Consider the following 23,358-nt stretch of genomic DNA (forward strand, 5'->3'; position numbering starts at 1 on the left):
TTCAGGGACTTTTTAGGCAGCACGTTGACAGCTTTATAAACCTCTTAACAAATGGTCGACCTCCTTCTCTCTAATGAGGCAGAGAGGTCCGAAGTCGGGGAAGGGAAAACAGGTGTGTCCCTCAAGGTGGGTTCATAGCCCTCTGTGTTTGTATTTGTGTGTGAGAGAGAGAGAGAAGGAAGTGATTTTAAATCGCAGAGGCCACTGTGACCGACACACACAGAGACTATCTATCCAATGTCCAAGTTCCCTATTCTTCACTATCTAATGAATTTAGAGAAATGAAACCTGACAGATGCACAGGCACAATTACACACCAGCACTCAATCAATTTTAAACATGAAGTCAGGAACAGGCAGCAGGATAGGAAGGCCGAAGGTGGAAGTCATTCAAATGACAGCAAGACGGAACAGCGGATCTTTTGAATTAACCTCTGATATTTGTAGGTGTATGAACTTCAGATAGTGTGCAGCCAGAAACCTGTAACTCTCTCCAGGGGTCCTGACATGTTGGATTGGGGGAATAGTTTATTCTTTATTACAGTCTTGACTGATACCAACTGCCACTTCCCATCAAATGCTTTTCCTTTTGTGATGTGTTCCATTTTTCTTTATTTTTGGATTCGCTCATGCGTGATACAATACATCAGAACTTTCCCCATCTGACTCTTTGTCTGGAGAAGATTTTATTACTCCCTTAGCTGTTAAAAGCGACATTTACTCGGGGGGCTTATGGTGTGAGCAAGCTCAGTTTTAATACCACCATAAATAACGCTGTCACACCCTGTCAAGTAAACTCTACTCAGGAATAGTGGCAAAGGCAAGCTGGCCTGGGTGTCAATGGGAAAGCATCATCAGAGACTGCATGGCTACCATCAGTAAAATGTCACAGCCCACACTTCACTGATCAGAAACTGAAAGGCTTTGTGGATCAACACTCCCCAAAATACAGCTGTTTGAGCTCTTGATGAGCAAATTCCTCAGATCTTAAGATCAGAGAAGAGATTTTTTTTGAATTAGGAGACATTTTAAATGTTTTACATCACGGGGTGGCAGCAACTCTGGATGTTAATCTGAAATACAGACACAGGCTTTGAACAAAAAGCTGAAGCCTCACACAGAATTACATGATGGTGACTTCAGAAACTATGAGTATATGTCAAGTCACTTTTACAATATTTAAAAAAGCAAATCCATACATTTGTTGATACATGATCATGCATCACACAGCATAGTTTACCTCTACACTGTAAGACCCAACTTGCTGTCTCAACTTAAATATTTGAGTGTTGATGCTGCGAAAGAATTTTATGTCAAGACAACAAAGACAGTGGAGTTAATTCAAATTAATCTTGCTATTTGACTCAATAATTTAAGTTAAAATGACTTTTTGCGCAAATCTTTGTTGTATTGAAAAGGAAAAATTTGTGAGAAGAAGAGCTGCTTTAAAAGACCAACAGTACCATATGTTTTCTGTCACAACAGTGTTTTCCCCCACAGATCAAGAAAAGACATAAACAACACAACTAATTGGAATTTGTATGAGACACATACAATCCAGGGTGATTATTTCTTTTCAAACAAGATTACAGAAAAAGATTAACAAAAGCAAGGGGAGTGTAGGAGAAAATATGACAACGTGGAGACTTGTTTGTAATGTTCGTCTACTTGTAGTGAGTCACAGAACTTTTAGGATGTAGCCTGCTGATATCTCCAAAGCATGTCCTGTGCCAGTTTTACGCATGGGTTACTGCCCAGTTAAAAGGCTCAGATTTCATTCTTAAGTCATTGTAAAAGAAAATGATTACGGTAGCCTAACTCTGGAGGCACGGTAAAAACTTGCAAAACAAAAAGTAGAAAAGTATGGGTCAACTCACCAACTGTAAAGTGCAAATAAAGATGAGAGTGCATCGTCCGCTGCAGCAGCCCATTGTGTCAGCGGCGAAAACGTGACTCTGATCCGGCAGAAAAGGACTTGGAAACGGGTCGCAGGAGCTCTAAACGTGCCGACCAGACTCAGTCCTGATCCAAGCACCGGCGTCCCATTCTCCTCTTCTGGTCCGGTGTCTCTCTGCTGAACCAAAAAACCCGGCAGATCGTCCTGTGGCTGCTCCGGGTCTGTTTGTTTGCCTCCGCTCCTACCGGCCGGTCGCACTTGAGGTGACTGGCTGGGTGGGTGGTTGCGAGCCGGTGTGTACAAGGAAGAGGAGGGGGAGGAGGAGGAGGAGGAGGAGAAGGGGTGGGGTGGGACGTGGTGGTGTTGGGGTAGTCAACCGTGGGCTGGATGTGGCTGACTGAGGGCGTCAACTGGTTTCTGGAGGCAGTCTGTGGCGAGAGAGAGAGGAGAGAAAGTGCGCGCTTGTTAATTCAAAATCTGTTAACAGAGGCAAATCAATTTATTGTCATGGTGACCGGATACATTTCTATTAAGCCCATTTAAAAGCCTAAATAGCAATTAGGATCACAAATAAAGCAAGGAAGCCAATTTCAGGCATGCATTTGTGAGGGAAGGTTGATTGTTAACAGGTAATATCAGCGTCTCGTTTTGAGGTTTATTGACTTTCATGAGTGTGTGTGTGTGTGTGTGTGTGTGTGTGTGTGTGCTGAGGAGGGACACGGGGTAAATTAGCTGCTATTAATGATGATGCTGCTGGTGGAGGACAGTCGCCACCTAGTGGCAATATGAAGAGACGCACTCCGTACAAGTTTCAGAAAGCAGTGCAACAGCACAGGGTCATTATTTAAGATGGAAGCCATTTTTTTGGTAGTTATGTGGTTTTAAGGACAAACACCTCTTCCTATATTCTAAATTCTTCTTCTACACATTCTGCAATAATAAAACCAATTAGTATTTGCCTCTTGCACTGTTTTTACATACTAGTATTTAAAAGACATGTTTTCATATACTTTTATTGCACTGCAAAAAAATGGCTGAAAATAAGAAATAACTCGTTAAACAAGATAAATTATCCAACACTTCTAAATCTAAAGGTATTTTTTTATCTTGATAAGAAACAAATATTTTGCAGTGCACTCTGCTCGGGCCAGTTCATCACAGCTTACAGCTTTAATTTATCTTGTTTTAAGAGTTAATTTCTTATTTTAAGCGTTCAACATGCTTATTTCTAGATTTAACAATCTTAATTTTCAGAAATCTTGTCAAGTGAAATTATCTGTTATCTTAAGTGTTTTTATCTTGTTTTTAGGCATCCCTTTTTTTTGCAGTGTGTAAATATTTATTTTGCATCTAAGTGAGCTCTTACAGCATTTTATTGTACTTATACATTGACTAAAATATATCTTATTAAAGTTTTTTACTACCCCCTTCATTGTTTTAGGCACTCCTGTAAAATATACTTCTATTCTCTGTGAGGTTTTTTCTCTGGGGAAATTATTTTATTACTAGTCAAGGCAAGTTTCTTTACACATCATCACCCTGTTAAAATAATCGCCTAAATCATTTTTTCAAGTTTTGCAGGAAACACAAAAAACTTCACCAAAAGTGTAACATATGACATTTATTGATCATTTCACTCAAAAAGGATGTAACAAAGGATGGCTATTGGCATAGTAATAACACTGTGTGTAAATTATGTAACTTAAGAGAAATAAATGACTTAGGCAATTTTTTGAACATGCCTTTGTGACTTAAGCAAGATATGGTTAAACTTTATTTTGAAGGTGTCTACATAAGAGTCACACAAGCCTGTCAGAAACATGACATGACAAGTATCATGAGCATTAATGTTACTTCAAAGTGTCATTAATGTTCATGACACATCCCATGTCATGTTTATGACACGCTCATGTCACTCTTATGTAGACACCTTCAAAATAAAGTGTTACCATATCTTACTTAAGTCACAAAGGCATGTTCAAAAATTGCCTAAGTCACTTTTATCTTGACTTTGGCATAATAAATCCCCCTCCTCTCATAATGTTTGTTCTGCCTCTCTACACACAGAACTCCATTTACTTCATTGGTAGCCACTGCATGGTATGATTTATAATAATACTAATAATAATGGAAAAAAAGGTCTTAAAAGCAACTCTCTCAGTCAGACCTCCTCTCCTCTGTTGGAGTGTATGGAGTCAGGTCCCACCTCTCTCCCTTTCTCTCACCAGCTTGATAAATCTTTTACGCGTCTGCGGGCTGAGTGAGGGAACACTTCACATCTCATTTCATCACACACTCCTCCGCTCTGCTCCTTTAAAGTACAGCTCCGCTCCTCTCTGCTCCCCCGTCCTACAGTGCCCTGCCCACCTGCGTCCAGCCCGGGCCCAGGAGGAGCTCCTCCTCCCTTTGCCAAAAATAACCTCAGGGTATTTATGGAAGCCGGCGAACAAGCACGAATTTTGCATTTCGTTTTTTGATCGGTTGAGAATAAAAAAAAGGCTGCTCTTTCATCATGAGAGCTCACATCCTGGAAAAAATAAGCACTGTGATCAATTTGAAGTAGCTTGAGCATCACATCACACCTGCACCTGTTTTCTCTGATGATTGATAGTTTGTCTGTGCTCCACTACTTCTATTTTCAAGTCATATTTTCTTGTCTCAGATGAGCTCATACTTTATGGTGTTATGTAATCTGTGCACACTCAGGTGGTGCATGTTGTCACCTACATGTGGGTCTAAGGTTGAAGACTTTGGTACCCCCTGCTCAAACTGATTCAGTTTAAAATGTTTTATATTACACATTTGGGTGTCTTTCATCTAATTGTCACAAAAAACGTGGAAAAAAGAAGTGCAAAAATTGTGGTAATGAGTGGGAATTGAATTTGCTTAGAAGGTGTAACACAAAATTTAGTGATCATTTATATGTTGTGTTTGAAATACAATCAAACAAAAGGAGGAAAAAAGTCTCATGGTTGACAGGAAGACAATACGAAGGTTAAAAACCTCTAGCTTTTGATTTTTTGTAAATGGAAAGTTCTCGACTCTTTATATGAGCTCTATCCTTTGACAAGATTATCACAACTCAAGGTTCACTTAGTAGCCTTTCCTTGAGCTTTTTTGACTGCATCACATTTTCTTCATCAACAAATGGAATTGGCTTTGGTGTATGCTCAAGGTTCACTTTTTACCTATAAACCAGGAGTCTCAAACTCAAATTACCTGGGGGTCGCTGGAGGCAGTATCAAAATGACCATAAAAAGACACAAAATGACAAAAAAAGACACAAAATGACCAAAAAAAAAGACACAAAATGACCAAAAAACCCCCTAAATTACTTAAAAAAGAAACAAAATGACACAAAATTACCAAAAAATAAAAAAATAAGACACAATTATTTAAAAAAAAGACACAAAATGAGACAAAAAAGACACAAAATGACCCAAAAAAGACACCAAATTACCGAAAAAAATACACAAAATAATTTTTAAAAAGACACAAAATTACCAAAAAAGACACAGAATTACCGAAAAAGACACAAAATTATTAAAAAAAGACACAAAATTATTTTGAAAAGACACAGAATTATTTTAAAAAGACAAATTTACCAAAAAAGTAATTCAAGGGACCTTCCACACACAGCACGGTAAAGTGTTTGAGACCCATGCTATAAACCAACAATAAAGAGAAGTCAAGACAAAGAGCTTGCACGATGAATGCAATGCAATTTGGAATTTAAGCATATTTTTTGTTCTTTATATTGTCCCTGTCTTGTTAATCATTTCCCATAAATTTCATACCAAATCCAGGCAAACATATTTGCAATCTTTGTAAATGTTTGAATAACTACAAATCCTAAAACAAAGTGCCCCTCTGTCCATTCAAACAGAGCTTGACTGTATAACAGGAGCTTGTAAAGATGGACACAGCAGTGGGTCTACCATGTTACTATACTATGTAGGACTATTTTTTGTGTGTAGTCAGGGGCATTAACCAATTTGTTTGAAACGGCTGCCATGTTTTACTGATACACTAGAAGCCAGTAAGTGCAAGAGCTGCAAGTAGAATACATTAGTGACTGTCCTGCATGTCTTAAAGCTCACTCATTCACAACTGCATTTCTTATGAGAACATGTTTTCTGAATGTGTGCCATAAAAAAATGTCTGTGCGTGTGTATGTGGGTTGGTGGGCGGGCGGATGGGAGAGAGAGAGTGAGACTGAGAGAGAAGAGCCGAGGCTGAAATAAGGTCACTGTTATAGTTCTATTAGAAGCCTTGATGGAAGTTTTCCTTGTGTTCCCATTTTGCCCATTTTATTCAACACCTCCTTATCGACTCACTCTGTGTGTATGTGAGTGCGTGTGTGTGTGTGTGTGTACATGTGTGTCCAGAACACTTCTTTCATGACAAGTGTGTCCAGGCCCTCAGGGGCTACTGTTCTCCTCAAAGACACTAATGTGAAGTGACAGGACAGCCAGTGGTGAGCTGCTCTGAGGGGACCTGCATTGTGGAGGAGACCCAAGAGTCTGGCTAGTAGGTGGACAACAATAGAGGAAAGAGCTCAAAAGGACAAGGCTTTTCTCCCTCTAAAAGCGTCCTAGGCTGTCACTTCTAGTTCCCACTCTTTCTGTTTTTCCTCTCTGTTCTTTCTCTGTTTCTCTTGTCACACGTTTTGGCGCTCAAACACGCTAGTGAAAATTCCTTATGCAGACACTTTCTTTTTTTTCTTTCACTATTATCTAACAGCCAGTTCCTCATTTGTGAGGCTGACGGAGACATGAGAGCAAGAAAGATTGTATCCTTTCTTGCACTTACAGCAGCCTGAATGACTTCCCAGAATAATTGTGGTGAAACAGTAGTTTGCTTATACCAAAGGCTTACAAAATATGCCATTATTCAAGCTGAAATACTGTCTGTCACCCGGGGAGCTACTATTCAACAGAGACGACACAGAATACGTTGCACTGGAGCACCAACACCTACTGTGGCAAATAATACATCATAACCTAACCTTAAATTAGCTAAATGAGCTGCTCCTTTCAGCTCTGCAGGACATTTATCAACACAAACTACCCTACATAGCTGCAAAATTACAGCCACTACTGGCTGTCCTGCACGCATATGAATGCTTTCTTTATTTAGGCACATGCTCATAAAAGTTTAAGATTATGCATGTGCCCTTGGAGGCAGAGTCTCATCTGATTTTTCTTCACTATTTTGCCACGACGAAAGCTCCAGACTCTATGAAGAATAAATACAGAGGCTATTATGAGGAGCATGTCAATAATTTATAATGGGATTATGCTTTGGTGAAGAAATACTGGTCCCCAGAATCACTTTTGAACAGTTGGTGTTATTCTAATGCTCGCCGCTTGGAGGCACTCGCCTATGAGGTCGGTTTTAATTGAATGGTTGCCTTCAAAATTGAGTCAAGCTAGACATAATCTCGAAAATGACAGGATATTGGGGAGATTTCCTTCAAAACAATAGCATATAATTAGTTGGGGACTTCACTATAAATATAAGCCCTTGTGTACAAGTGTTATTATTATTATTATTATTTATTTTATTTTTTTTACTGCATTTGACCAAGACAATAGCCTAATTCAAATTTAGATTATATACAATCTATAGCCGAGATGCACAAGTAGTTTAGAAAAAAAGTTTTTCTACAGTCTGCATCTTAAGAGCACCTTTTTCTACAACTGTCTTAGGACACTTTACTTGTCATAAATATCAAAAGCACCTGCATTCTAGAATTTTCAAATAAATATAATGTTTATTTTCTACTATCAAGCCAGTAGTACCTGTATATTCGTATGTAGTCAAATGTTTAGATATACGTTGTTTTTACGTGATATATAACCTTAACCTTACATATAACCTCCCATACTGAGACTATTATCCATCTGTTTTGGTAATGTAAATATATCCGTAAACTGTGGCAAGATATTTGCAGATTTATTTTAGACAATATCACCTGTGAGTTCAAGCTCCTCTTGCAAGATGTACTTTTTGGTTTTAAAATTAGTAACATTTCAGTTGAAAAAGAATATTATTTAATTAATGTAATTATAATCCTTGCAAAGTTTTACATCCATAGATGTAAATTTGCCAAAGTGAAACCTTTCTTTTATATATATATAATTTTACTACTATTGTTATTATTTTATTTTCTATTTATGTATTTTTGTATTATTTAGATGTTTCTCAAATTATTAATGTAGCCTAATGTTTACCCTCCTACTTCTGTTACTGCACTACTGCTGTAGGCCTACATGTTCTATAAATGAATATGAAATAAAGGTTATTTCAAAAAAAAAAAAAAAAAACCTTACATAGTAACGTTGGTGGGATATGCTTAAATTTGGATTAGCATAGTAAACCTAACATATTGTAAAAAACAGAAAACGATGCAATGTAATTATTTTCAAATAGTAGTATGAAATTAGTTTTTTTTTCTACTTCTAGAGGGCATAAAGAATGTACACGTTTGGCATAAACTTTGGTGGCTAACATGTTAGCAAACAACGAATGCTAACGTAAACACAGCACAGACATACATATGGAGTCCCTTGTGTAGCTCTGTATAGCTTTGGTTACTGAAAGCACAGACCGGAGGTAAGCTAACTGTAATTGTTAATAGCACTAAAAATATTTGGAATTATTCAATGTGATTGTAAATATTGTGACATATATACATACCATATTTATTTTGTAATGTATTTAAGTAATAATCAGGCTTGATTTGTTAGCTGGGAATGGCTGAAAGTTGCAAAATAGATATCAATTGTTGTAGTGGAAAACCTCACACCTAAAAATCAATTAAAATAGTACTGTTGTTACTATTTCTCATATGGCATATGTGTCTAAAGTTGCTATTGATCCAATGATTTGTTTGCATTATACAGCACTAATTTTACTGTTACATTGTCTCCTCATTTGCTTTTCTGGATTATCCCTATATATTATTATTTTTATTATTATTATTGATCTTATTTTCATTTATTTGTTTGTTCCGCAACAACTAAAATAAATAAATAGATAAATAAAAACAATTCATAATAAATGCACTATTGCTATTGATCCAATGATTTGTTTGCATTGTGCAGCACTTTTTTTTTTTACTCTTACATTGTCTCCTCATTTGCTTTTCTGGATTATCCCTATTTATTATTATTATTATTATTATTATTATTATTATTATTGAGCTAATTTTCATTTATTTGTTTATTTCCGCAACAACTGGAATAAATAAATAAATAAAAACAATTCATAATCAATAAACCTCTCTATTCAGCTGTACCATGACAAAATCTAAATCTTATGTGTTTTTAAATGTTTTCCCCCTCTTTCTTTGTTAATGAATGTTTTATTTTGAAAGCAGTTACCGGAAACCACTCTTTTTATCCCGTGTGCTTTGACAGCGGTTTCAGTCACATGGTGCTGCCTAACCGAGAGCTGATGGAGCCAGATGAGAAAGGCAGGAGGCGAGCCCCGCCGGTTGCGCGTCAGCATCCCCTCAAATAGGAATCCGCTGCTGTCACTTCTGCTCTACATACTGAGAGACGGACGACCCGTAACCCTGAAACAACAATCCAAAGGCGAATTTCACTTGGCATGCAGCTGCTTTTGCATGTGATGCCAAAGAAGAAGAGTCAGAGGAGGCTGTGAGGAGGCTGCAGCTTTGCAAAGAATGATAGTGAGGATCAAGGCGCGCTGTCCCAGGAGAACTCATCTGAAGAGCTGGCCGCGAGAGACCGGGATGCTCCTCTAACGCACCGGGGGGCGAGTGAGTACAATCCATCCGATCTCCATCTCTTTCATTTTGGTTCCACTTTGGTGACATCTGGACAGTTGTGAACCGTTCAGCGCGCCCGTCCCCTCCTTATCGCCTCTGAATTATTCCCTACTCGATCCCACCTGTCTGATCAATCATTCATATGCTTCTTAGTAAAGTGCAGCATAACCGGTTGGTCAGCGATGTGTGAAAGTTGCCTTGCTAATTTGGAAATGGTGCACTTTCCCCCCTCTGCACACACCCGTAACTTAATGCATGCACGCATCAAGGTTTAATATCATGCAGTGCATTACAATGGGTGATCGGGAGGTCGATCGTGTTCTCTTTAAAGTTTTGATTAGAGTGAACATGTGTTGCACACTGTGGCCACTGTGTCGGTGCAAGGCTAATTAATAAAGCCTTTGTGAGGGGCTCTCCTATCACAGGCACTCATCATTAATCCGCTGATGGCCCGGAGGGCGTGGGTTGCTGTACGTGATGATAAGAGAAAAGCACCAGTCCTACTTACACAGCAGGGTTGATTAATTATGGACTCAGAACTGATGAACTCAGAGACTGTAAAAGGTGCACAAGAGAAGGCACAGGCATGTCAAACAGAAGCAGAAGCTTTTAATAGCAATGTTATTCTTCATTTTTCACAATTAAATGCTGACATTTAGGATGATTTTCAACCAAAATACAAGTTTAGTGTCTTATTGGCTTAAATGAAGGCTGTCTAGCTTAAAATGATTGCTAAGTGATGTGGAAAGCAGTTTTTTTCTTGCCTCAGCTATATATCTAAATCAGCCAGTGATGCTTTTCTCACCTGTAATAAGCTTCGGAGTGACTGAAGCTGGCTGTGCTGCTGAATGTGTGGGTGTGGGTGTGAGTAGAACTTCTCCAGCAGGCTCAGTGCATGTAGATGAATGAAATCCACTTACTATGCAGCAAGGGTTCCCATCTCCAGTGTGTGCGTGTGCGGGTTTGTGCTTATGTGTGTGTGTATTTCACCTCATTACACTCATTGTGTTGACTTAAGCAGGAGGGTCACCCCTGAGGCCCGTTCTCCTGCCTTATTGAGGAGTGATGCCCTGAATTACACCACACTCACACTGATTGCAGAAGTACAGCAGCACACTGGGAGAAGCATTTCAGCGAAAGTTTACGATTGTAATTTTGACTCAACCGTTGCATATGAATGTGATATATGTTTCACAGCCAAGATAAATCAGTGCGTTACACAATCACCATGTATATGAAGCGGTCCCCCCCCACTCACTACAAGTGCATTTTGTTAAGAGGTGCTTAACTCATGTATTGGATCTCGTGTATTTCAAATTTGCGATTGAGCTGGTTCGAATTCTGGGCAATTATGTTCGCAGCCTGCCCACGCGCACTTTGTACAGGAGCTCCTCTATTCTTGGTTGTTCTACAAACTGACAAAAAAAACTCTCTCCCTTACAGCCTGTGTACTGCATTTCTCTCGAGGCGTTCTCAATATTCTCCCTGTGTATGTATTAAACATCAAGCATGTCGAACTGCAGGCGCGGGGCTGAGCACTTTAAGGCAGAGTCAGCCTTCTGTGGAGGGTGACAGAACAGTCAGATGGCCCCCACAGGGCAGAGAACAATTCCTGCTGCTGATGCACCCAAGGCGACAGGACTGAAGCGCTCCTTCCTCCTCCCTCGCCCCCACCCTCCCCTCCCGCCGCCCCTCTCATCCAACCTCCATCCCATCATCCCTTCCCACCTTCATCTCATAGAAATAAACACACTCTCTCGGGTTCACTTGCACACCTGCACCACAGCTCCTGTGCTCCGTCTACCTCCCTCTTATCTCGCACTCATACATGCAAACATATGTAATATATATGCTCTCTTTCATAAACCCACATGCAGATTTGAAACTGAAGAGTAATATTTATGAGTGGCTGTTTAGGTCATAAATCATACCTGCACTCATGCAAAGCGTCACCGTACACATTAGCATACCTACATTCACAAGCATGACTTCTTGTTCTCACTATTATAATAAATTACCTCCACCACACATAGTGCAATGTACAATTTAATGCAGTGTTCTGTCATAAAGTCTACTTTTATGATGCATGTAGTGCTTAGTTGTTGTTTTTGTGTAGTTGTCTAATTTAAATTATATGTTTTTATCATTCAGGTCATATTTCATAGTGATTTTGTATTGGGCTGCATATTAATGGGGTGTTTTTCTTCCAATATTCTGCTGCCTTCATGTAAATAGGGATGCCAAAAAACACAAACATCCCTCAACAGATTATAAACCAGTACAACACCACGTTTGTACACGATTAAATATACATATTCATAAAAATGTCAACAAAAATTGAACATCAACTTTGCTGCTGTAATGAGTATAAAGGTTTATAAAGGTGCACCTAGTCTTGCAGAGCCAGAACTATCTCCACAGCTCTGGAGAATGATCTGTTTGCACCAATTATCATTCTGCTATAGGAGAAAATATACTGAGGCAAGCCAATTACAGCTGTCAATCACAATGTTACACCCCCGTTTTATGGAATCAACTATCTTCACTTCACAAAAGTGAAGCTAAATATACTGAATATGGCCGCTGCCCTCTTGGGATGGTGATGTCATTATAACTAAGAGAAAATCATTGCATATGTTGTAGAACCACTGTGTGTGGGAGAGACTTTGATTGACATGTAAATAGATTTGTACTTTTAGTTCTTGGTTGGTTCACGGCTCTTGAAACTATGAAGTGGAGAAGGCAAACAATCAGACAAATCTTGCTGCCAATGACCTTGCTATTGTTCAAGAAAAACTGGGTGAATTTAAAGTTGTCCTTGATGAAGTTGTGCTTGATTTAAATTCTCCTTGAAGCCTTAACATTGCGAGAAATGCCATTTAGCAGGTGCAGGCTTTTTCTCAAAAAGCCAATGAGAAACTGAACTTCCTGTCCAAAGAACTTACGTTTCTTTTCAAAGAAACACAAATATTCTCAGTCATTCCCTTTTCTCATAGAGGAGGTTAACATACCATCACATTATAAATACACATTATATAGTGGGAGTGTATGATGGTGTGTCTGTGAGTGAGAATTACAATGTTTATCAAAGCAGCTGCACAGTTATTTAGGGTTTTTGGAAATGTCAGTCATTGTCTAAGGCCTTTGGTTGTTTATAAAAGGTGCAAAAGTGTGATGTGAGCTCTGCAGATCACAGAGTAAATGGTCCGTGAATCCTCAAAGTGTGTATGTGCACATGTGTGTGTGTGCATGTCAGCTGTGTGCATAATAGCTCAGGGATCGGGGGGCCGTAGATTGGCCAGTCAGCCAGACAGATGTGCCCTAGACTGGACTTGGAGTACAGGGCCTCGAACTGGCCTGCCACCCAGCATTAGTGCCATGGATCCATGACCAAAGGGCTCAGGGCACCAAAACTCAATGTCTGCATAAAATGCTCTCAATTATTAATGCTGTGTATAGGGCAATAAGAGGCATTGCAGAGGCCGAGGGAGGAAACAAGGAAATGGGCACTGAAGGAGAAAAGACAAGGAATTCAAAGCAGATAGAAGTTGTGTAAATGAATGAAAGGGATAGTCTTTGACTAGTTTCCTTTTTTTTACTTCTCTTTCATTCTGTGGTGACCTGAACATTGACCGAGCACATGTAATACCACAGTTAAACAAAATTGGATCACCATAGCAACCAGAGATCAAGAAAGTGATGGTGCATCACATTAGTGATACTTTCAAGTCCTCTCTTCTTAGAGACATGAAAAGAGAAATGACATTGACCAGTTAGACCTTCATTTTTACTGCAGTACGTTATATCTCACCGGTTATTGTGCCACATGTCCAGATTTTTCTATCCATACTATACATGTAACACATAATTATACAGAAACCCCATTGTTAATTGTTGAGTGCAGGGGTAGTTTGTTATCTGTCACCCCAGTGTGCGCTAAATACATTTCAGGATGGGCTCAGCATTGCAGTAGCTTGCCATTAGAGTAGGAGCACTGTGATTCATAAGTATTGATTCATGTGTTGCAGCATTACAGCATAATGTCCCTGAACATGAGTATATACAACATGATGAATAAAACAGTAAAGAAAAAGCAGTGATTTGCATAGATATTATGTTAACTCCCCATTATGTCTAATGCAATGCAATCATGATACAAGAACATAAAGCAATATGCTTGTTCTGAATATTGCAGCTCCATTACTAGATGTAGATAATGTAGATAATGTACTCCATCGAGTGTTCCCTCATTTAGCAGCCAACCATGTGAACTGAGAGAAAACATGCTCCTGTCCTGAAGCTTGTGTCAGCTTTTGTTGCTTTATTAACTTGGAATTTGCAACAATGCTACAGTGTGTATCCGCTTGCATGCACATTTGTTTCAGCGATTACCGTTAAAAGTTGGCATGTTGTGGTAAATTTCAGGATCTTATTTTTATTTTTGGTACTGAATATTGCTGTACGATTTTTCCTTTTCTGGCCGACCGTCCCGAAAAAGCCTAGTCTGCTCTGATTGGCTCGCAAGAAAATATAAATATGACACCCCTTCGCAAGAGTAGTTCTCAGAAATCTGTGTATCATTCGTTCTTTTTCATTTTCAGTTGGCAATCAAAAATCAAATAATGAAAAATTGACTGGTTATTTTGTTATTTGTTTTTTATTATAACACAAAAAACGAACAAAATGCTTGTTTTTTCATATTTCAATATTAGGCTCAGATCAAAAATACAAAATGGAAAACTCAAAAAGTCAAACGAGCCATCCCTATATAATAATAATGATAATAATAATAATAATTTATAATGTAGTGCGCCTGTATTGTGATATTTATGGTAACTATATAATGTAGTGTGCCCATATTGTGATATTTATGATAAATTCATTGAGACTACTCAGAGCGAGTTGACATGAAGGATAAACACTTTATTTTACTGTACAGTCTATATCAAAAGGCGCTATTTAAATTTTATTTTTATTGTTGATTGCCAATTGAAAATGGAAAGAACAAATGATACACAGATTCTCAGATACTACAGAGGTGGTTTTGGTTTATTCTAATGAGCCTGCATGTGATATAGGAAGGGGAGTCAAATCCAAGTGGCTTGTTGAATCCCATGTGTTCTGTTCTAAAAAACTGACTTTGTTGTCTTATTTCACAGTTTGTAAGTTTGGCAGGCTCTCCAGACACCCACATGTATGACAAAAGCACTGAAAAAGTCATTTTTTCATAATATGCCCCCCTTTAAACCTCCAGTTGGTTTTAGACAGTTTGAAAAGCTTTTCAAGGTCTTAGCATCAGGTGCAGTTTGAGCTCAGAATTATAGTCTCCACTGAGGAAATATTCCTTCAACCTTCAGCTTAGTATATGTAGTCTTACCAGTGTTCTTTGATTTATTGACTTTCTGGTTGTCTTGTATGAAAACCTCTTGCATGTGTGTGTGGCTTTTTATCATGTATCACCTGTGCCCCTTTTTTTTTTTAAATTTCCAAGCCAGTGTGGGTGTAATTTTTAGCCCCAGTTGTGTGCTTTTAATGTATCACAATTTCTCTTGCTTAATTTATAAAATGTTTGCTAATAAGTAAAACTTAATAATCATATATGCATATTGATGTTTCTTTCCAGTGCTTTATATTTTCATATCAAACAACAGAATCTTTAAAAAATAATAGTATAGATCAGTGGTTCTCAACCTTTTTTCAGTGATGTACCCCCTGTGAAAAAGACTTAAAAACAGAGCGCTGTGCCATCAGTGTCTGATTTATTACTTTGGAACTGATAAACACATACAAAATTCAAACATTTGAAAAAAAAACAACAACTATTTCAAACATTTTAAATGTTAATAATCCATGACTACATTTATTGCAAATATTTCTCATCACTAAAATGTAGTGATTCAAACTAATGTAGTAAAAACAGTGACCATATAACCATTTACAACTATAACTGCTACGCTTCAGCCACAACTCCATCTTTGAGTTTTCAAGTGATTGACAGGTGATGCCAGGTGGCATATGACAGGTTGGGTCGAACCATCCTGGTATGGGGGACACTCTGGGTTTTTAGAATAATGAAATTAAATAGCCTACTGAATATAAAATTAATTTAATGTACTTATACTTATATTTCCCTAAAATATTTATTACATTTTTTTTTTCAAGGATTTTTGCATGGATGCTACTTTTTAAATGTATATTTTAAAATCTCACGTACCCCCTAGAGTGACTTCACGTAGCCCCAGGGGTACGCGTACCCCCATTTGAGAAACACTGTATTTTGTCTGATGTGACTGTATTTTCTATACCAGGGATGGGCAACTGGAGGCCCGGGGGCCACATACGGCCCGCACCCTCACTTGAAGTGGCCCTCAGTACGACTACATGCATTTGAGCATGAAATCTTAAAAGTGCAGTGTAAAAATGCACAAAATTACTTCTTGCAATTAATGTTGGTCTGCAGCTGTTCTTGCACTGAAAAAAAAAAGAAATCACAGTAAGTGGTTATTTTGTATTTGCCTCAAATCTTTTGTATTCCTATTTATACTGTTCAACATGCATTTGAGCATGAAATATGTTAAGTTACTGCACTGTAAACATATTTAAAATTGCAGTTTCATCATATCTGGTTAAGTGCACGGTCCGATATGTGGCCCTGTGGTAGTGTCCATGAAAAATTGTGGCCCCCTCCAGCATTTAAGTTGCCCATCCCTGATCTATATAGAAAATACAGTCACATCTTGGGAAACAAGTTACACTTTTATTGTCATTTTATCCAGATGGTCAGAAGAATCTCTGCAGGCTCTAACGTTATTAGTGTTTTGGGCCAGTGGGTCAGAAATGTACTTGCCCAAAAAAATATTTAGTTGCCACAGTACAAATCTTACGAATTTGTATTCATTATCAGCTATCTATTTATATTTTCTGAAACTTGACGTGACTTAAAAAAAAAAAAAACGATGTTTAATCCGTCTTTATCTCCAACTTGTGGCAAATTGCACAATAAACAGATGGAGTTTCCCCCACTTCCTCCAATGGGACCCAACTAAACTCCAGTTTCCAGGATAATTTAAATGCTCGCTTACTTTTCAACTCTTGTTTCAACATATTTACCCTTTACCCATTTACTTGCAAGTGCCCGATTAGCTTTGTGCATGTACAGTTCTCAGCAGAGAGGGCTCACTCCTTTCATTATTAGCTCCAGAAGAAAAAGCGTTTTTTTTACCACTTGCCCAACATGACATTTTACTTTACCTGACAATTGGGCATTCCTTATTGTTGAGCCCTGCTTTGAAGATTTTGAAAATGCCAGAAGAGAGGTGGGTGTTGCTAAAGACCTTCTGTTTTTTTTTGTTTTTTTAAAGATCACTAATGTTTTAGAAAGCTGAATGCCTACTCCTGAGACTCAAATGTTAAGGTAACACATGAGAAGCACACAACAAGCTAAAGCATGCCACTCTTAGTTAAAAGCAAATCCAGTGTAGCTGTAGCCGCCAAAATATAAAGTTAGGATCCCATGTCCAAAAAGTCCAAGCCAATAAAGACATGCAGATGGAGATGAACTGACCAGCACAACTTTTCTGCACCATTTTTAAAAATGTCAAATCAATCTTCATAATGACCTTTTTACTGACCTTTTCGGACACGGCGGATACACAACACTATAACCTCAGTTTTCTGCTGATGGCTGTTGGACTCTTCCACTCAGTCCCTCGCTGAAAAAGCCCTGGAGCTACAGTACAGAAGGCATTCTGTATCTGTGCTTAAACAAGAGGAGATGGGTTTTATTTTTCATTCTTAAAGTTTGTCACTTCTTGTGGGTGGAGAAGTGTTTATACCAACAAGAGTTTAATCTGCGCAAACAGAGCGAATCATCTGGGTCTCATTAACTGGGAAGGGATGCACTTCTGCTTTGTGCTTTATGCTTTTAGATCGGCATACTTTCCCATAAAAAAATATTGCCTGCTCTTGCTTTAAGGAAGGGGAGATGGTTACATAACCACTTTTCATGCTCTGATTTGTGTGTGCGTCAAAGCAACGACTTGCTGGCTACAGGTGTGTTTCGTCAGACTTCACTTTGTGCCCTTCTGAGTAAATTTAATATCAGATTCTGTCTAAAGACACAGAGTGGCAGTATGTAGTAGTAGAATGCAACTAAATCTCCTACCATCAAACAGTAATATAACAGCACTGCAGCTAGTAATGGGCCCATTGCATCAGCACATGGAGATAATTGAATGATGTCATCATGTGAAGCAGCTCGACTGCAGTGTGAAAACTCAAGAATTTACACAGAAAGTAACTTTCCACTCATAGACACATAACTGTGATAAGGGAATAGTTACACAACATGTGGTTATATTATTTTTTTTATTTTTTGGCAAATGCTCTATTGCGGTTATGATCAATTTCTTGTGACTGATGCATATTACTGTATGGTGATGAATTGAGTAGAGGTCGACATTGGCCAGCCGATATATCGGGCCGATATTTGCGTTTTTTACTTGTATCGGCATCAGTGATCTCCAGCATCGTTGAGATGCTGGAGGTCACATGAAGTGCATGTATTGCCCCTCCCTTCCTGGCAGAGAGTGTGTGTTTCTTTCTCTTTCTCTTTGCCACTGAAATTATCAGGTCAACGTGGGTTTTTTAAACGCTGGTCAAGTTTACAGTCGCATAGGGCTTCTTTCCCACATTGGAAAACCGGAAAAAAGAAAAACACATCACATATGAGGCGCCACCATCTCGAGGCCTATAACAACATACACATTGTTTGCTATCCAACTGTTAATATGTTTTGTTGGTTTTGTTAATAAATGTTTCTTTTTTTGTTTAATTGAGACTTGTGTAACATTTGTTATCATTGTGTCATTTTTATCATGTAAATCACGGGTCTCAATCTCAAATCTATCAAAATGACCAAAAAAAGACACAAAATTACTAAAAAAAGACACAAAATGACAAAAAAGACTTGATGAGAAATGAGAGAAAAAAACTAATTACTTAAAGAAGAAACAAAATGATCAAAAAAAGACACAGAATTACCAAGAAAGGCACAAAATTATTTTAAAAAGACACAAAATTATTTTAAAAAGACACAAAATTACCAAAAAAGACACAAAATTACAAAAAAGGCACAAAATTACCAAAAAAAGACACAGAATTACCAAAAAAGACACAAAATTATTGAAAAAAGACACAAAATTATATAAATAAAGACAACATTATTAAAAAAGACACAAAATTACCAAAAAAGTAATTAAAGGGACCTTCCTTGTCACGAGGGCCACAATTGGCGTGAAATCGCCATGGCGAGTTTGAGACCCATGATGTAAATGAAGGGAGAAATGGCAATATCGGCTTCAAGAATCGTCCCAAAAAAATTGGCAGCACATATCAGGGATCGGTTAAGATTGATGTCAAAATAATCGGCAACTGCCTTAAAAAACCTGTATTGGTCGACCTCTGGTTATATTTTTATGTTTCGTAAATGCTCTATTGCAGTTATGATCAATTTCTTGTGACTGATGCATATTATTGTATGGTGATAAATTGATCATCAAGTCAGTCATGAGCGTATAAAATGTGGCTGTTTCTGCACAGTCCATCTGTCTGTATTTGCACATTAACAGTTTGCATATATTTAAACGTTTTGCTCTAATTGTCAACACAGATCTGGTATGAACATGAATATGAGATGTGCCACTCTGCCATAAATGTCTCTTCCTGTTCGACACACAGACAGCCAGTGTAAGCATGGTGCGCGCTGGTGGGCGAGCTCACCTTTGCAACAGTAGCTGTTTATTGATTCCTCTGACAGTCGCACAGGTGTTAGCAGTGGAAGATCAGCCTCTGCACTCAAAGAGCGCGAGGACAGCAGGGCATTCATGCTGACTGCTGTGTTATTTATTCATTAACAGGCGGTTTGCTCCTCAGCTCTGCCTCGGAGGACCGTTTTCACCTGTTTCACCTCCTGAGGTTTGAGTTAGCGCTGCATTCGCTATCAGATCTGTCTCGGATGTGCAGGATCACACAAATGCACACACAATACACACACACACATGCAGTTGCATCCATCTCGACCAAAATGCCAAGTATGAATGAGTGAGACTGTAGGGACGTTGAAAGCCGGAGGAAGAATGAAGGGTGGAGTCGGAGGCCCTGGGGACCGCGAGGCAGATCCTATATTGATTGGTTTAGTAAGAGAATCCTCTGGCTTTTAGTGGTGCTGCTTAATAAGAATGGCTTGTGGAAAGAGAGATCACATCTGCTGAACTCCACTCCAGAGGCTGCCGTCGGCTTTAAAGAATAGTTAAATCAAAACATAAGCAAGAGAGTGATAATCCATTTAGACTTAGGTTTGAAAATATCTCTACACGAGGACACATTTGCTTGACGTTTTCTCTGTGAGGTCAGTTAAAACGCTAAGGTTTTCAAAAGCAGAATAAAGTAGGGCTGGGCGATATGGACCAAAAGTCATGTCACGATATTTTTTGGCTGAATATCGATATACGATATATCCCGATATTTTTATCGCAAAGTGAGAGTAAATGTTCAGTCAAAGTCAAAGCCAAGTATGACATGTCACAAGTAGTTTTATTGAAACTTTTTATTCAAGTGAATATAAATACCGTATAAAAACAGGAGTACCTTTTTTTCAAATCAAAGCTACATAAAGTGCACATGTAAATAAAAAATATCTTAAATAAAAATAGCCTATGAAATAAAATAGGCCAATCTTTTTCTGAAATAAATATATTTATATGAGAAAAGAATAATGAACATAACAAAAGAACTAAATATGACAAACCCTAGTAAGAGCAGCATTTATATATAAAAGACATTTTGGTAACGCTTTATAATAAGGTCCTTAATAACCATTAATTAACAAGTAATAAGGCATTTTTCTCTCTTTAGATCCGGTAGTTGCAAAAAGCATAGTTAACTTATAATAGATGAGCAATAAAGTATATTTTAATATCAATAAGCAAACAAAATAACATTAATAAAGGCATGGCAAAGACATAATGGGTGGGTCATGGGTGTTTGTAATGCCATTATTAACACTTATATAAGCTTTTAAACACACAATAATGTTAATAAGCATCTTGTAAGGACTTACAAGGGCCTTATTACTTGTTAATTAATGGTTATTACAAAGAACAAGGACCTTAATATAAAGCTCTACTGACATTTTTTTAACTATATCGATATATGCGATATGGTCTAATTCCATATCACATTTAAAAATATATCAATATATCTTTTATATCGGTATATCGCCCAGCCCTAGAATAAAGGTAATAAACCTCTGTTGCAGGGCCAAATGTATACACACTACCCCAGGTGTGTGATCGTCCCCATGTTGAGACCTAAGCAGCCAAAACTGTGCGTGTACCTATCACGTAGCACACAGCCGGATCACACGAAGTGAATCTCCAGATCTTGCAGTGGGTTTGTGTGCTTGTCTCAGCGTGGATGTTGTGGCTTTTTGCATTGACATAGTCTTTTTTTTTTTTTTTTTTTTTTTTTGCAGCACATACCCTATCTGTCTATCTTGGTGTAAAGTCAAGAGCCTGGCTTCAGAGAAACACTGAGCTATTTTAGGAGGCAGCAGATTGTGTTAAAGCGAGGAAGTGAAGTGACACAACTGGGGTTGAGATTTCTCGGTGCCTGAAAACCTTGAAAATATCTTTATTTAGTACTTCACTCCCCCGACACCTTGCAGATTGCACTTAGCTACCATCAGATAATGGGTAGCTACGGAAGCAGGCAGTACATCAAAGCCTGAAAATACACAACCACGTTATTCTTTTACTTTTTACTGTAAAATGACATTTTTAATCAGGTGAACTGTTATCTTTTTACCCGTGTCATCTTATTTCTCATGTAACTGGTGCAAAAAAAATCTATTTTTGTCATCATTTTGACATTTTAATACATAGATTATTAAATTTGAAGAGTGTTACCAACTAATGTAACTTTGAAGAATGTAGAACGTATGATACTTTGTGTGTGTATAAATGCTGAGAGAAGGGCTGGGACTATTTTGGGCTGTTTTTGATGATTTAATTTTATTATTTATGTATTCACCTCCACATGAAAGATAGCTGAGGTCCCAAGTGGTCTCTTTCTTTTTCTCTCTTGCACACTTTTCCTTCTCTTTCATGCACACACAAATCCATATTTATTTAGTCATTTGTTACCATTTTTGAAAATACACGTCATCATTTTCAGCACTTTTTTTTTTTTTTGACGGGGCAGCTGCACCTCCACCCTTCCTCTGTCAGATTTAAGGTGATGCAATAAGTTCCAATGTAAACTGACACTTTAGTGTGTGTGTGTATGTGCAGCTAATTGTGTTTGCATGTACTTGTACATGTTTAATGAAAGCACGTGCTGTGTTTGTCCCCTTCATTCACCCGTCGGATCAATAGCAAGCTGAGTCTGTCAGCATGGAAGCTGTCATGGAATCTCTGCTAACCCAATTAAACAAACTGTGCAGTAACTCAATTAGCACAACCCCTGCACTATATTAACCTGATTCACACTGCCACACACATACATCTCACTGGCATGAACATGCAAGGCCAGCAGGTCAAACACCGAGTGAAATCACTGCTGATATGATTATCTTCTTCCATACTGAGCAGCAATGGCTGTAAAATATTAATGTAATGTGATTTTTATGTTTTCCTCGATGAAATAAAAAAGTCACATTACTAATATAACCACATCCTATAAGCAAAATGAACTGTGCCCAAGCACTAAATAAGAGATTATGACTTTATTGATCTTATGCAGCCTAATGTATTGTACCATAAGGACAAGTAGCTAACAGCAATGTAGTTCAGGTTGGGTTGCAGAGTTGATGGACTGGAAATTCACCAGTAAATATTTTACATTAGTTCACATCTTTTTCCTTAAATGTGAAACATTTAGGAAAAAACATGATAGGGCTGCACAATTGGTCAAAATTATATCAAAATCATGATACGGACAGTGCAATATGCAAATAACACCATGATCATTTTAATATATATATTTTTCTTCCTATGTTGTGAATATTATTGCGTTCGCGATATCAGATTAGATTTTTTTTCTTTTTCAAAATTGTGCAGTCCTTGTCAACGATAGAAAATCGAAAATTATTTAAGTTTGTTAAATTAAGTTTGTTTATTTGATTCTGACATTATGAATGTACAAATTGTGTTGTTTGAGGGGTAGGGATGAAAACAAACCCACATAGCTGAAGATGGTGGCAGCATATCGTCACCCTGTTAAAATAATCACCTAACTAATTTTTTCAACTTTTGCAGGAAACACAAAAAACCACCAAAAGTGTAACATATGACATTTATTGATCATTTCACTCAAAAAGGATGTAACAAAGGATGGCCATTGTCATAGTAATAATACTGTGTTTAAATTATGTAAATTAAGAGAAATAAATGACTTTTGAAGGTGTCTACATAAGTGTGACATGAGTGTGTCATAAACATGACATGGGATGTGTCATGAACATTAATGACACTTTGAAGTAACATTAATGCTCATGATACTTGTCATGCCATGTTTCTGACAGGCTTGTGTGACTCTTATGTATGTGTGAATGTTATGTCAAAAAATTGCCTAAGTCACATTTTATTAAGTCACACACTTGTCAT

At 37.9% G+C, this 23,358-nt stretch overlaps 2 protein-coding genes across 3 annotated transcripts in view; one reads left to right on the top strand and one right to left on the bottom strand.

The window, feature by feature from the left end:
• The window catches only part of nkain4 (sodium/potassium transporting ATPase interacting 4), a 63,211-nt gene extending 61,052 nt beyond the window's left edge, over positions 1-2,159 (bottom strand). For both annotated transcript variants that reach the window (XM_059332574.1, XM_059332573.1), the window contains exon 1: positions 1,877-2,159. In XM_059332574.1, coding sequence (XP_059188557.1) covers positions 1,877-1,930 — 54 coding nt within the window. In that variant the 5' untranslated portion in view covers positions 1,931-2,159. The remainder of the gene's footprint in view (positions 1-1,876) is intronic.
• A 6,269-nt stretch (positions 2,160-8,428) lies between these two features.
• Positions 8,429-23,358, top strand: part of LOC131971793 (WAS/WASL-interacting protein family member 1) — a 55,177-nt gene continuing 40,247 nt past the window's right edge. Inside the window, exons 1-2 of the mRNA XM_059333402.1 lie at positions 8,429-8,514; positions 9,321-9,685. The gene's annotated coding sequence lies outside the window, so the exon portion shown is untranslated. The remainder of the gene's footprint in view (positions 8,515-9,320; positions 9,686-23,358) is intronic.

The sequence above is a fragment of the Centropristis striata genome, chromosome 5, assembly GCF_030273125.1.
Source record: "Centropristis striata isolate RG_2023a ecotype Rhode Island chromosome 5, C.striata_1.0, whole genome shotgun sequence".
NCBI classification, from domain to species: Eukaryota; Metazoa; Chordata; class Actinopteri; order Perciformes; family Serranidae; genus Centropristis; species Centropristis striata.